General features: G+C 42.3%; 2 protein-coding genes across 2 annotated transcripts in view; one reads left to right on the forward strand and one right to left on the reverse strand.

The window, feature by feature from the left end:
- The window catches only part of CTSC (cathepsin C), a 770,970-nt gene that overhangs the window by 302,874 nt on the left and 454,258 nt on the right, over positions 1-13,838 (forward strand). The gene's annotated exons all lie outside the window — the stretch shown is intronic.
- The window catches only part of TYR (tyrosinase), a 59,056-nt gene continuing 54,968 nt past the window's right edge, over positions 9,751-13,838 (reverse strand). Inside the window, exon 5 of the mRNA XM_035542570.1 lies at positions 9,751-9,974. Within this exon, the coding sequence (XP_035398463.1) occupies positions 9,751-9,974 (224 nt within the window). The remainder of the gene's footprint in view (positions 9,975-13,838) is intronic.

Raw genomic sequence — 13,838 nt, forward strand, 5'->3', positions numbered from 1 at the left:
CCATATGAAAGGAGAGCAGGAAAAAAAGTCCTTATAGGGCTTGTCTACACACATATACAGGTGCATGCACACGTACATACATGCATGTTGTACAACTTTTACTACTACAGTAAAAATAGTTATATAGCACCTCTCTGTGTCCATGAACATATGTATCTTTTTATCAGCTAATGGCTGTAGCTTTATCACATTAGGATGTTGTGGTGGTTTTACCCTGCTAGGCAGCTGAAATCCACCAAAACTGCTCTCTCACTCCTTCTCCTCAAAGAAAAAGTGGAGAAAAAATGATGGAAAAGGCCCAAGAGTTGAGATAAGGACAGGGAGATCACTCAACAATGATCATCACTGGCAAAACAGACTCTCCATAGAGAAATGAATGTAATTTATTGTCTATCACTAGCAGAGTAGAACAGACAAAAACTAAAAGCAAACTAAAACCACCTTCCCCCCATCCACCCTCTTCCACCTCTTTCCCCCCGAGTGATGCAGGGGAACAGGGAATGGGGGCTGCGGTCAGTCCCTGACACTTCGTCTCCGCCGCTCCTTCACGGTCACCCTCTGCCCCTGCTCCACGCGGGGTCCCTCCCACGGGATGCCGTCCTTCCCGAACTGAGCCTGCGGGGGCTGCCCACAGGCTGCAGCTCTTCAACAACTGCTCCCACACAGCTCCGTACCACAGGGTCCATCCCCCAGCAGCAAACTGCTCCAGCACGGGTCCCCCACAGGCGGCAGCTCCCCCCAGACCCCCTGCTCCTGCGTGGGCTCCTCTCCACAGGCTGCAGCTCCGGCCCGGGGCCTGCTCCTGCGGGGGCTCTCCATGGGCCGCAGCCTCCTCCAGGCCACATCCACCTGCTCCACCGGGGGCTCCTCCACGGGCTGCAGCGTGGAGATCTGCTCCATGTGGGACCCATGGGCTGCAGGGGGACAGCCTGCTCCACCAGGGGCCTCTCCACGGGCCGCAGGGGAACTGCTGCTGCATGCCTGGAGTACCTCCTGCCCTCCTGCTGCACTCACCTTGGGGGCTGCAGGGCTGCTTCTCTCACCCCTCTCTCCAAGCTGCTGGTGGTTTTTTACCCCCCATTTCTTCAATCTGCTCTTACAAACAGCATCACTCACGGCTCAGCTCTGGCCAGCAGTGGGTCCCTTTTGGAGCTGTCTGGAGCTGGCTCTGATCTGACATTGGGCAGCTGCTGGGCTCTGCTCTCAGAGGCCACCCCTGTAGCTCCCTTGCTACCAAAACCTTGCCATGTAAACAAATATGCATTGTGCTTCAGGCTTTAGTAACAAAAAAAAAAAAAAAAAATCATGTCTCATAATTGCACAATAAATAGTTCCATATACAGATACTGTAATGATCTCAGCCATTTGATACTTTTCCAACTATCTAACCATGTATATATTTCATTCTGTATAGTCAGGTCACCTGACAATGCAATCAGTCCACAGTAAATTTAACGGAACATCATTAATGGACTAGTATTTTCCACCCTGCCAATCTCCCAGTAAATTTATGAGAAAACAATCCAGGCCTTCAAGTCCTTATTAGGCGATCTTCCTGACATGTTCAGCTGTTTGACAAAATAGCCAGCACATTTTTGCAGTGTTCTTGTCTTTGCCTGCAAAGAGTGTAAGCTTTCAGCACTTTTTCCAGAAATGTATTTTCTTCGTTGGGGCATATAGACTATTTATTTATAATGGCTTGCACAGAGGAATGAAGGTGAGTAATATCCTTAATGTTGTAAAGAAGCTCATCAGCATCAGTTGCTGGTGGAGAAAAACAGAATCTGATTACAAGGAGGGTTGTATTGGTATGCAAGACAAGGACAGCCTGGTGCATGGCTTTGCCCTAAGAGTTAAGAGGCTCTGCAGACTATTTTCCCTTATTCATATTTACGACACTGTTGTCAGAAGTGCTTAGAAAGATGTACAACAGTTAGAAAATGTAGCACAGTAAAACGGTTGTGCTTAGGTTTTTCCAAGAAGCAATTCAAACTAGAAACATTGTAACGTTGTTGTGATTGCAGGAAAATGTGTGAAAATTTGTCCACAATATGTAATCCAACTGAAAATACCTTGTTTGCTTATTATTGCTGGAGCATGGCTCTTTTACTTGAAAATGATGATAAAAAACAGGGAGGTGTTTTCATACATCCAAAGTCTTTTAAAACCTGTATTTCACACTCAGACAGCAATGGCTAGGGACCAACCCTGTGGGCGGTCTTGCATTGCCATTGCTGTATCAACCTCAGTAATGCAGGACAATCCCACCACCAAGCCCTTCTCTGAAGGATAGATCAGTGCAGCATGTGGTGACAGAAGAGTAAGGCCACGTAAGGCTGAATCAAGGTGCAGAAAGGGTGATGATCCATAGTGCCAGGCCAAAGCTAGGGTCTATAATTAGTGTTTATTGCTGAATTGTTCTTCTTTCAAAGGGGATATATATATATATTTTTTTCTCTGTGTGCAGGAAAAGAAGTAGTCTCCATGTTTATTTTCCCTGATCCCATGATTTCCAGAACTTGTTGGCTCCGTGTGAGTTCTGCACTCCTGATGTCCTCAAGAGGAGGAGGTAGCAGGCAAACTCATGGGGAACTGTTCATATATTAAAAAATGGGTTATCAGAAAGCCTAATGGCTGCAAGATGGATATGCAGAAATAGGTTGGTTTTCTATAGTCATAATAGCAACTTCATTTCTAATTCAGAGCTTATTACAAAAATTACAGGAAAAGACCATTTGCAATGACAAGGTCTCATTGCTGCCAATTTTCAGCTCACTATGGAGACTAATTCAAAATGACTTGCATCCCTACACATGTTTGTATACACAGATGGTGAATTACAGATGTAGCTCAATGGAGAGGACAGGTGCTAAAAACAAATTTTGGGAAAAGGCAGGAGGGAAAACAGAAAGAAAAAGATTGACAGCTGCTCATTGTCCTGCCTTGATAAAATGTGACTCTTGATATTCTGGGAAAGAAAGAGATGAGGATAGAAAATGGAAGACTCCACAGAGGTAACAGTCTTCTCCTACAAAGGCAAGAGCCATACAATACTGAGTACATGATAATGAAGCAGCCAGGCAGGTATACTATAGATTTCTGAATGACAGCCATACAGTATTTTTGTTTCATTATGTGAAACAATGTGGTGCTGATACATCTCTAGACACTGATGCTGGTGTGATCCTCATCTGACAAGTACCGTCAGAGAATCCTACCTTCAGTGCCCGCTGGAGTCAAAGTAGCATCTGGTTGCATGACCTACATATACAGAATATAGATTTTATACAGGCACCAAGCACTATAATGCTCCATTTTTGGCACTGATCCTGTCACAATGTACTCCCCCAGCCTGAGAAATTGTACTGCTGACAGGGAATTTCTTGTCTCAGAAGCGGAGACACACTGGAGGAAGTCGCCTTGACCAGCCAGAGGAAAATGTAAAGGCAGGGTTGTGTTTAAGCTCTGTCCACTCTGATTCAATGAGCTAACATGGCATGCACAGCCTCATGGCATTATATTATCCCAGTTTAAAACAAAGCAGGAGCTCCTGCTTTCATCTCAGAGAAGCATCTACAAAAAGGAGAGGTTGGTCCTTCAACACGTAACTTATGTATGTCTGAGGAGTAAGCATGAGCCTGAACATGGCCCTGAGAAGAAAGGGGATGTGCTATTCACTTTGTAGCCTCCAGGTAGAAAGCACATATCTTGCAAGTGTGGGTGAGGTGTGCCAAAAAAACTTTTTGTGCCAAGGTGCTTTAAGAATCCTCTCCCTCCTGAACCATCCTAAAACTAGGTGTCAGGTTGAAGGTAGCACCTAAGGTCCTCTAAAAAGTCTATGGGAAGGATTAGGCATGTCTGCAAGACAATTTAACCTGTCCCAGAATAGCTGCTTTAATATTGGTTCAGTGAATCCCCACCTCCCAATGGTGTTCACTTCTCAGTCTGGAAGAACCTGAACAGCTTGCTCAGAGAGGAGGTCCAGTGGGGTTTACATATGCTCAGAGTCAGATACGCTTACGGAGAGTTTTGACTCCAAACTATTATTGGGACAGTGGTCTAAGTATAAACCCCACAACAATAGAAAGAACAGGGATGTGTTGCTTGTGTTAATCTTGTTCTAGTTAGATTAATATACACTGTACTATTTAGTCCCTGCCACAGAACAAGTTGACTGTTTGAAACAGGGCTACCTTGTTTATTCCCTGTCAAAGCAGACACGATTTCCAGGTCATACAGAGAATGGGAATTAAAGGGGAAAATTGCTAGGCCATATGCCTACAAGTGTGAAAGAGGTACAAATTCCCTTTCGTCACCTGGTGTTAGTGTGAGGTCTCCATGATGAAAATTCTGTGGGGCAGAAAAGAAGCTATTAAATCCTTCTTTGAAGAAAGAGGAAAGGAAAAGGCTGCCTGGGAAGTGGTAGAAGTTCTGGAAAAAAAATGAGTAGAGCATAAAGAAACCTTTACTTGTAGGTCACAAGCTTTGGTCACAGGGTATGAATTCTGAATTCAGTGCTTTGGGGCATGAAGAGATGATCAAGAGCTGGGAGGGGAAAAAAATGATTTAGAAGACATGATGAGCCAAAGCTTCACTTTCATCCTTCCACACATGAGGAGTTGCTTTGGCCAAGGTTGGGAGACCCATGGTATGCTGGTGAAGATCTTCTGTAAGAAAGACACAAAAAACTGAGGAATTGGATCAGAAATGCCTGTTGGCCATGACCTTTACAAGGGGTTGACTTTTGCTAAAAATGACCTTAGCAGATATGAAAATAAGGTAGCCTCTTCAGCCTTTATATCACCACACATATAAAATGCCCATGCAATATTGCAGAGGCTGAGATAAACTTGCTTAATACAGTTAGGATTTTTCTATCAGAACAACTTTCCAAATAAAAACATTTTACTGGCAGAAATATTGTGCAGATGGGCATTGCTTTCAACAAACTTCCAATAAAACAATAAAACACAATGAAACAAGGGGGAACACAGAAGTTTATCGGCTGCAGAGTTTCTGCAGGAGATATATCTCTGCCTGCGAAGGCCCTGGGAGCTCATGGGATTTTCACTCTGCCTCCATAGATTCAAAGTCTGGAGCTCATGGGATTTTCACTCTGCCTCCATAGATTCAAAGTCTGTAGATCTTAACTGTGCCATGGCTTCCACAGTTTGCGTACTCCCAGCTCTCCATCTGCCCACTAGAGCTGAGTGGAAGTGTGGAGTCCAGGATTCCCAAGATATTGTGCTGCTTAGGCTTCTGCAAAAAGTTACAACTTTAAAAAAAAAAAAAAAAAAAACACTTTTTATTTTAATTCCACCCTTCCTTGCACCCAGAGATCTTTACAAAAATATTCTGTTACATTTTTATTTGTTCAGAAGAATAAAAATACTAGAGTCTGGATATTTTAGCCAAACCATGGTTACTGAACACATCAAGCATGGTTTTAGAGGAATCACCGAGAACCAAAGGTTGGTTGCTTTTTTTTTTTTTTTTTTAAATGTGAGCATATCAGACATTTTTTCTTCACATTTTAATTAGTTGAAGTACTTCAGAGAAATAAAACAAATAGTTGTTACTTGTAGAATTTGTGAAGAGTCCTCTAATAGACTGCATAAAATCTTTCTGTTTATCAGACTTCAAAGCCAATCAACATTTATGAAGTCAGAATTTTAATATTACTGTTTAAATTCTGCTGCTAGTATTTATTTCTACCAATAGGGTATTCTGGATTATACAAAATATAAATTAAATGGCTGAACTGACCATATGAAATATTATCATAATATAATTCCGTTCTTCCTCCCTGTGCCTCAGTGCCAAGAATCATATAAGATTCCATGCAATCTGTTTATTTTTAGTACTTTCTAAGACACTGGAAAGCATTCATCTACTAGTATCTCAGCTCATCGGTCAGAAGCCATAGGAAAAGAATCTTTTGGATTTGGCACCAGAGTCTTTCACACAGAAAAACACCTTCATTTAGCAAAAGGCTTTCACTTTGCTGAGATGGAGGCAATTTCAGTCCATGCCTTCCTTTATCAGAGCAGTGGAGCAGCTTCAGTGGGCACAAGTCAATCACTTAGCTCCCGGGGATGGGATATGGTTAGATTTGAGGGTGTCGATGGTGAGCTTTCCTTCTCTCGTTAATGGGATTTCCACCTTCCACTTGGTCAGTTTATGTTATTGTTACTGTTCAGAGACAGATAGCTGGGAGACTGCAGATGTCCTTGTATGCTCCTTGAAAGCAGGATTGCCACAGCAGTAGAGGGATATTAACACTTCGCTGTGAGAAATCACAGAAGAACATCCTCTATATAACCCTCTGCTTTGGGAGGACCCTTCTCAATAGACGTCCCAGCCCCTTTCGCTTTTGTGTCTCTGCCCTGTAAAGAGTTGTCTTAGAATCAAAAAATATCCTGAGTGGGAAAGGACCCACAAGGATCATCGAGACCAACTCCTGGCTCCACACTGGATCTCCCCAAAATCAGGCCTTATGTCTGAGAGCACTGTCCAAACACTTCTTGAACTCCAGCAGGCTCAGTGCCCTCTCCTGGGGAGCCTGTCCCTGTGCCCGACCACCCTCTCAGTGAAGAACTATTTCCTTTCCCTAACACCCAGCCTGACCCTCCCCTGTCCCAGCTCCATGCCATTCCCTCGGGTCCTGTCGCTGTCCGCAGAGAGCAGAGCTCAGCGCCTGCCCCTCCGCTCCCCTCGTGAGGGAGCTGCAGGCCGCCATGAGGCCTCCCCTCAGCCTGCTCTGCTCTGGGCTGAAAGAACCAAGTGACCTCAGCTGCTCTTCATACATCTTCCCCTCAGGACTCTTCACCATCTTTGTAGCCCTCCTTTGGACTCATTCCAATAATATCTTTCTTATGTGGTCAAGCTCCAGACTGCACAGAGTATTTGAGGTAAGGCCACATCAACGTTGAGTAAAATGTGACAACCACAGTCACCTCTTGACTAGTTAGCTATACTGTGCTTAATGCACCCCAGGATACAGTTGGCCCTTTTGGGTGCCAGGGCACACTGCTTATACATATTGAGCTTACCACCAACCAAATCCCCAGATCCTTCTCTGCTGGGCTGCATTCCAGCCACATGTCCCCAAGTTTGTGTGAACAGCCAGGATTACCCTGTCCCAGGTGCAGAATCCAGAACTCCCTCTTGTTAAATTTAACATTGTTGGTGATTGCCCAGCTCTCTAATTTGTCAAGATCTCTCTGCAAGTTGTCTCCCTTCCCTCTAGGAAGCCAACATTTTCTCCTAATTTTCAAACTCGCTTAGCATGCATTTGAGTCCTGCATTCAGATAATTTCTAAAAACATTGAATAGAAAAATGGGGCCCTGCTGAACCGCACTAGTGTATGGCTACCAGTCTAATGTAAACCCATTTACTATAACCCTTTGAGTCCAACTCATCAGCCAATTGTTCACCCATTGCATTGTGTACATGTCCAGCTGTATAATGGACAGTATAGATACTGTCAAGAAGGATACTGTAAGAGACAGTATCAAAAACTTTGCTAAAATCCAAAAAGACCACATTTACTGGCTTTCCTTGGTAAACCAGATGGGTAAACTTGTCGTAAAAGGAAATTAAGTTTGTTAAGCAGGACTGTTGTTCCTGCCCTTCAAAGACCAATTACAGTGCAATCACCCCAGAATGGAAATTAATCCATTTAGGTGCCCAGATGAAAAATACAAAAATAATGTATTTCAAAGGTCCATAAGAATGCTTACAGAAGGCAGTTGTGAGAGAGAACAGCTTGTTTGAGAGGTCCCTTGTCATTTGTTGACTAGGAAATATCACTCAGACCAATGGTCAAAGGACATGTTTACCCCATTTTCCAATGAGGCCATGTCTGCACTTCCTTCCCACTCACCTTCCCTCCCTCAGCCCTCTCACAACTCCCCTGGACCTGTCTGTGACTCCTCACATCCTTCAAGGTGCTCATGACTTCATTTTCCAGAGGCTAAATGTACCACTTTCACCACAAGACTATCCTGAATGCCTGGAATAAATTCAGATGGACCTTGTCTTGATCCACTGATTTTTTAAAAGAAGAACAGACAGTGATGGGAATTCTCTGAGCCAGACTCACAACATAGATCATTTATGGACTGTATTGGGTTTACATGGCAAGGTGTAGCTGAGAGAGAGAAGTCAGAAAATGTTGAGAGAAGCGGCCCTGCAGCCACTGGGGTCAGTGCAGAAGGAGGGCAGGATGTGCTCCAGACACGGAGCAGAAATTCCCCTGCGGCCTGTGGAGAGGAGCAGGTGACCTGGCAGGACCTGCTCCCCGTGGGGGACCCATGCTGGAGCAGTTTGCTCCCGGGGGGTGGACCCCGTTGTACAGAGCCATGTGGGAGCAGCCTGTGGGCAGCCCCCGCAGGCTCAGTTCGGGAAGGACGGCATCCCGTGGGAGGGACCCCACGTGGAGCTGGGGCAGAAATTGACCGTGAAGGAGCGGCGGAGACGAAGCGTCAGGGACTGACCTCAGCCCCCATTCCCCGGTTTCACTGCACCGCTTGTGGGGAGGAGATGGAAGAGAGTGAATGGGGCAGGAAGGTGGTTTTAAGTTGCTTTTAGTTCTTACTACTCTAGTCTGTTATTCATTGGCATTAAATTACATTTATGTCCCTTACACTGTGACAGTTTTGCCCATGATGGTCATTGGCGAGTGATCTACCTGTCTTTATCTCAACCCATGAGGTTCTTTTCATCATATTTTCTGTCCCCATTCTGTTAAGGAGGGGGAGTGAGAGAGTGTCATGGTGGTGCTTGGCTACCTAACAATGTTAAAGCACAACAGGGACCACTGTGTGAACTTATGCTTTTTGCTAGAGATAAGTTTTGGAACTACTGAAAGCCAGTTGGAGTCTCCATCCCTGAAAATCAGTATTTCTTTTGGGTTAAGGCTCATCATGTAATTAGATACCTGTCATGTATGGATTGCTTGTATGGAATATGTGTATGCTGAGCAACCACAAGTCAACCATGATATAAAAAACTGTAAGTCAAACTGAAGAGGGATATACACAGTGAGACTAGGTTTCATCTCCTAAAAGCCCCTCTGCACCCCAGACAAATGGAAAATGATATAGCAGAAGACTAATTGGAATGTTTGAGACAAGTGAGAAGTGGTTCCTTAGAGCCCACTTGCTGCTGTTGATGTTCAATCAAGGACAAACAGGGCATTACTGGAGCTGGAAGGAAAATATAATCTAAAAGAAAAATGTGTCTCTGGGTCATTCACTCTGCTCAGAGACACAGCACATTTCTCTCACTAAACTACAGGGCTCTGAAGAACAGGGTGAAAGTAGCACTGACCTTGCAGTCAAGTGCTTCTCACTAAATCCATGCACCTACTTGTGCCCTGTGAATTTCTTCACATGGATTGGCCTATGAGATCAGAGTCTAAAGATGAAAGAAAACAAATAAAAGAGCAGAGAATTATACATTTGAATAACCAACACACAGGCCAGTCAGGTTCATAGGAGCGTTATTTAATCAAGCATTGGAAATACAAGGTGTTCCTTGGGTGGCATGGTAACATGTTGGATCTGAGAGATTTTGGAGGAGTGTATCTGATAAGTTACTGGAACACTGGAGGTTACAAGAGGCATGAGGAACAAAACTGTCCAGCCTGCTTTTACAGCACACCTCAACAAGATGTTTGTAAACATGAATCAAACACTGAATGCTTGATTAGCACCTTAGTAACAACATTGAGTTACTGGAGGTCTTCAGAAATGGGATTGATAAGATATATTGTTGTAATCTTCACTTTCTGTGAGTAAGGGTTGTATCTCCGGAAAAGTTCCTGCTCTTTTCTTCTTGCAGGCCAGGATGAGGCTGGAGAGTATAGCAGTAACTATGCCTCCAATCACAGCTGCACCAACCAGCCAGGGCCAGATCTGATGGGCTTGCTCAAGGTATGGTATTAAAAACTCCTGGAAAGAATCAAGTGCTGGAAAAAAAAAGGAGAAAAACAGAGGGTTTTTTACATGATGTAATGTAGTATCAGTTTACAGAGGCTGTATAACAGATAATACTGAAAAGTTCACAGTAAAAAATTGATATTAAATTGTTACAAATTGTCTGAAGGTTACAAACAATTTTAAAAAAATACCTTCAGTCCTTATAGTTAAAATTTCTCCATTTTTGTATTAGAGTCAGGAGCAGAGTTCACTATCACCAGTGCTCCTTATGGTTTTGTGAAAGCTGTAAGAATGTAACCCAAGAACAATTTGATAAAGTATGGCCAAAGGTCCTGCTAGGTCAGCATCTCGTTAGCAACAATAACTGAAGCTGAGTACAAGTAAGAGTTTAAGAACAGGTTAAGCCTATCATGATCCTTTCACAAAATACTTACCCAGCCTCTGGCAATTGCAGTACCTCCCTCCAGCTTCTCCCCCCAAGATTATAAATATTTTCCTGCCATCTTCCAGTTCAGTAGAAGTAACTGCCCTCTGAAAAGATGATTTTGGTTTGGGGTACCTTCAAAGTTAAACCACATTTGATGTCTGAATCACTTTCTGAGATATATTCCAATTTAGCCTGATTTTAGGCAGGAGATAGTTGTTTTGTCCCTTCAACTCCGCTTCATTTTGGGGAATGCTTTGTTGTTACTCTTCTGGTCCTTGTTTTCAAGTTAATCCAATTTTGTATTCTGAGATTAGATTTGCAAGAGTCTGCATGTTCAGCCTTCTGCTTCTGACCTCATTAGACACTTAAATGCTATATAATGCTAAGAATTAAAAATAAATAAATAAATAGGTTCTTGATGAGTTCAGAAATAATTCTGCAAACCTCTGTGTATGAGGTACCTTCTTTCTTTAATCCTTCATTTCTCATCTGTCAAACAAGGAAGGATGGTACCATTCACTGAATTCTCTGCATTGTAAATATAAATTAATATTTCTGCAGGACACAGCTGCTATAGTGATCGTCACAAAGAAAAGCGCAAGGGGACACATTTTCAGGATAACATTTTAAGAGTGTTCAATAAATCATATATTAGGTTACACACTGCTTAACTGAGAAAAAGAAAACCAAAACTGAAAAGGCTTGGACATCTGGTTCTTAATGGATTCTAGATAGGTTGTGTATGGGGGTCTGGGGACAAAATAGTGTGCAATTAAAAATAGTGCACAGATACAGGGCTGGAGGGTGAATTATGACTTAAAGGCACAATTTTAATTCTGGCAATTCTTAACTTTGTGTGCTTTACACCATAATCCCAATGTTTTTTAACCCAACTCTATCAGGTTTATATTGCAAACATGACTAAATTAGAAACAATTCGGTTATTCAAACTGGAGAATGCATATGATAGATGAAAGTTGATACATAACAGATATGGTCTTTAAAGTATAGAAGAAGAATTATCACAAAGTTCTACATCTTGTTGAATTTATAAGTGAGGATTTTTAAGTGACATCATAAATTTGTATGTTGTCTTTCAACAGGCTCTCTCCTCCGTCAATATTACTTTGAAACCTGAGATACTTTCTCCCTGGTAAAACACAGCATGACTTTGAGATGAAGAGTTGTCACATTTCACAGCAGTCCCTCTCAGAAAAAAATGTATGTATTTTATTATATCCTGATATTCAGTCAAACATGTCTTTCTCTTGCTTTCAGCCTCAGTCTGTACAGTTTCTGTAATTAGCTCAAAGGCAACAACCACCTCCTGGCATCCACTGCCAATTTTCTACTTCTTTTTGCTGCACAAAAGATGCTTGTCTTCTCCATCACAAAGTTGCCATGGCAACCCTTGAGTGTCAGCGGATGGAGCACCCCAGGGCACTCTATAATCTGTAACCTGTGACTAAAACACCACCAAAAACCTATGACTGGCCTGGCTACCCTGCAGAAATCCTGCAAACTGGGATTTAGAGGACTACATTACCATAATGCTTTAATCTTTAATTGTGCAAGGCCCAAGAGCACAGTGACTGTTTGCTGGCTACCTGTGAAAAGTGTCAAGGGAGCGGAGCTCCCATGTAGCTACGTTGTGGGAGACATTAGCCAATGCCAGCTCATTTCCTTCTGTATTGGTGCTTGGAGTCAAAGGATAATCCTCATGGGAAGGTGCCATGAACATTGATTAAAGCTGTCTTTTCAGTCATTAGGTTCATAACAAAGCAAGAGCAAGCCAGGTCATGCTGGTGCTTGATATCTAGCCTTCCATTAGTGACTAACACCCATAATACCTCTTCTTGCTCTTTCTGATAGGAAAATAGCAGTGATTAACCTCCATCACAGTCTTAGCATTCAACTCTTGATGTTCTCTTTCTTCTCAAAGAGTGTTAGCTCTAGGTAACAGCAACGTAGCATTTCTTACTCTTAATACATCAGATCCTTTTCCTTTTCCTTTTCCTTTTCCTTTTCCTTTTCCTTTTCCTTTTCCTTTTCCTTTTCCCTTTCATTTTTTCCTTCTTTTTTTTCCTTTTCCACTTTTCCACTTTTCCTTCCTTCCTTCCTTCCTTCCTTCCTTCCTTCCTTCCTTCCTTCCTTCCTTCCCCCCCCCCCCCTTTCTCTTATTTACAAATAACAAACAGTCCCTTTTGCCCGGGTCATTGGATGTCATTGAGAGAGCAGGAAACTACAGCACTGTAATTTTGGAGAAAAGTAATGTGTGATTCCTATATTTAGGGTAATAATGTAAACTTTTATTGATTCATCCTTTTGTGGTGATCTCAAACTACATTATTGATATAGTGGATCCCAAGGATGGAAAAAAAAATAAGTTAATATTTAAAATGTTATTGAAATAATATTTATATATTTTAGATATTCCTTCTATGTAAACTAGAGGATGGTAAAGTCAAGGGTTAATTCCACAAATTAGAAATAAAAACTATGTCAAGCCAAGAAATAAACAAAACAATTTTTCTAACATTTTTCTATCAGCATATGTTCCTCTGATATGTTGGCAGTCTTTCTCTTCCATTTGGCATGCTTTTCTACCCCTAACGTGGGCAGTTAAGGAGCACCAGATTTTAGTGCAAACTTTGAGACAGTGCAAACATCAGCCCAAGCTTGCAATTTTTTTCACATCTTGTTGAGTAAGTTATTTCTATTTGGTTGCTGCCATTTCCTTGATACGATGTGGATGGTTTCACTGATTCTATCCTTTTGGGTGATCAAAGGAAATGCTAGTGAGACTTCTACAACCAACAACAAGGAAGATGAACGGGTAGGGATTTCATGTTATAGACTTCCTCAGCCTTAATGTAGGATCAGTTGAGCCTGCAGTGATGGAAAGTTCACAGCTCTCACAAACTTCATTAGATTTTTCTTATTCTTAGTTTGGAAAGTCTTTCATAATGTGTTCTGACAACAAGAGGAAGTCTAAAGACTCAGACATTGTCCACTATCTTGGAAGAAAGAGATGCTGTGCAGTGGGTGTTAGTGGGTTGTTTACAGTAGAACCACAGTATCTAATGATGTAAATTCAAGCTGTTCCCTTTCAGTTCTACTTTGAGTCTAAGGTATATAAATCTGGAAACTATGACCCATCCCATTTTACATCATGTGGCTGGCTGTAGAAACAGTGAGAACCAGAACATTTCTGTATGACTGGTAAGAGCCTTATAGTTCTTTTTTTTTTTTTCTTTCTTTCCTTTTTTTTTTTTTTCCCCTTTCCCATGCTGAAGTCGTTTAGAGTTGTCTCTGCCTGTTACTTCTGCATAGTAACATTGCTGTGCATTCCTGCCCACTCACTGGCAACGATGACACATCTGCAGAGTGGATTACTGGTAAAAACAGATTACTTTGGTGTATTGAAAGAAGATAAATAAACATTTCCTAGGTGTATTTATAGAGC

This window comes from Cygnus atratus, chromosome 1, assembly GCF_013377495.2.
Source record: "Cygnus atratus isolate AKBS03 ecotype Queensland, Australia chromosome 1, CAtr_DNAZoo_HiC_assembly, whole genome shotgun sequence".
In the NCBI taxonomy this organism is placed as follows: domain Eukaryota; kingdom Metazoa; phylum Chordata; class Aves; order Anseriformes; family Anatidae; genus Cygnus; species Cygnus atratus.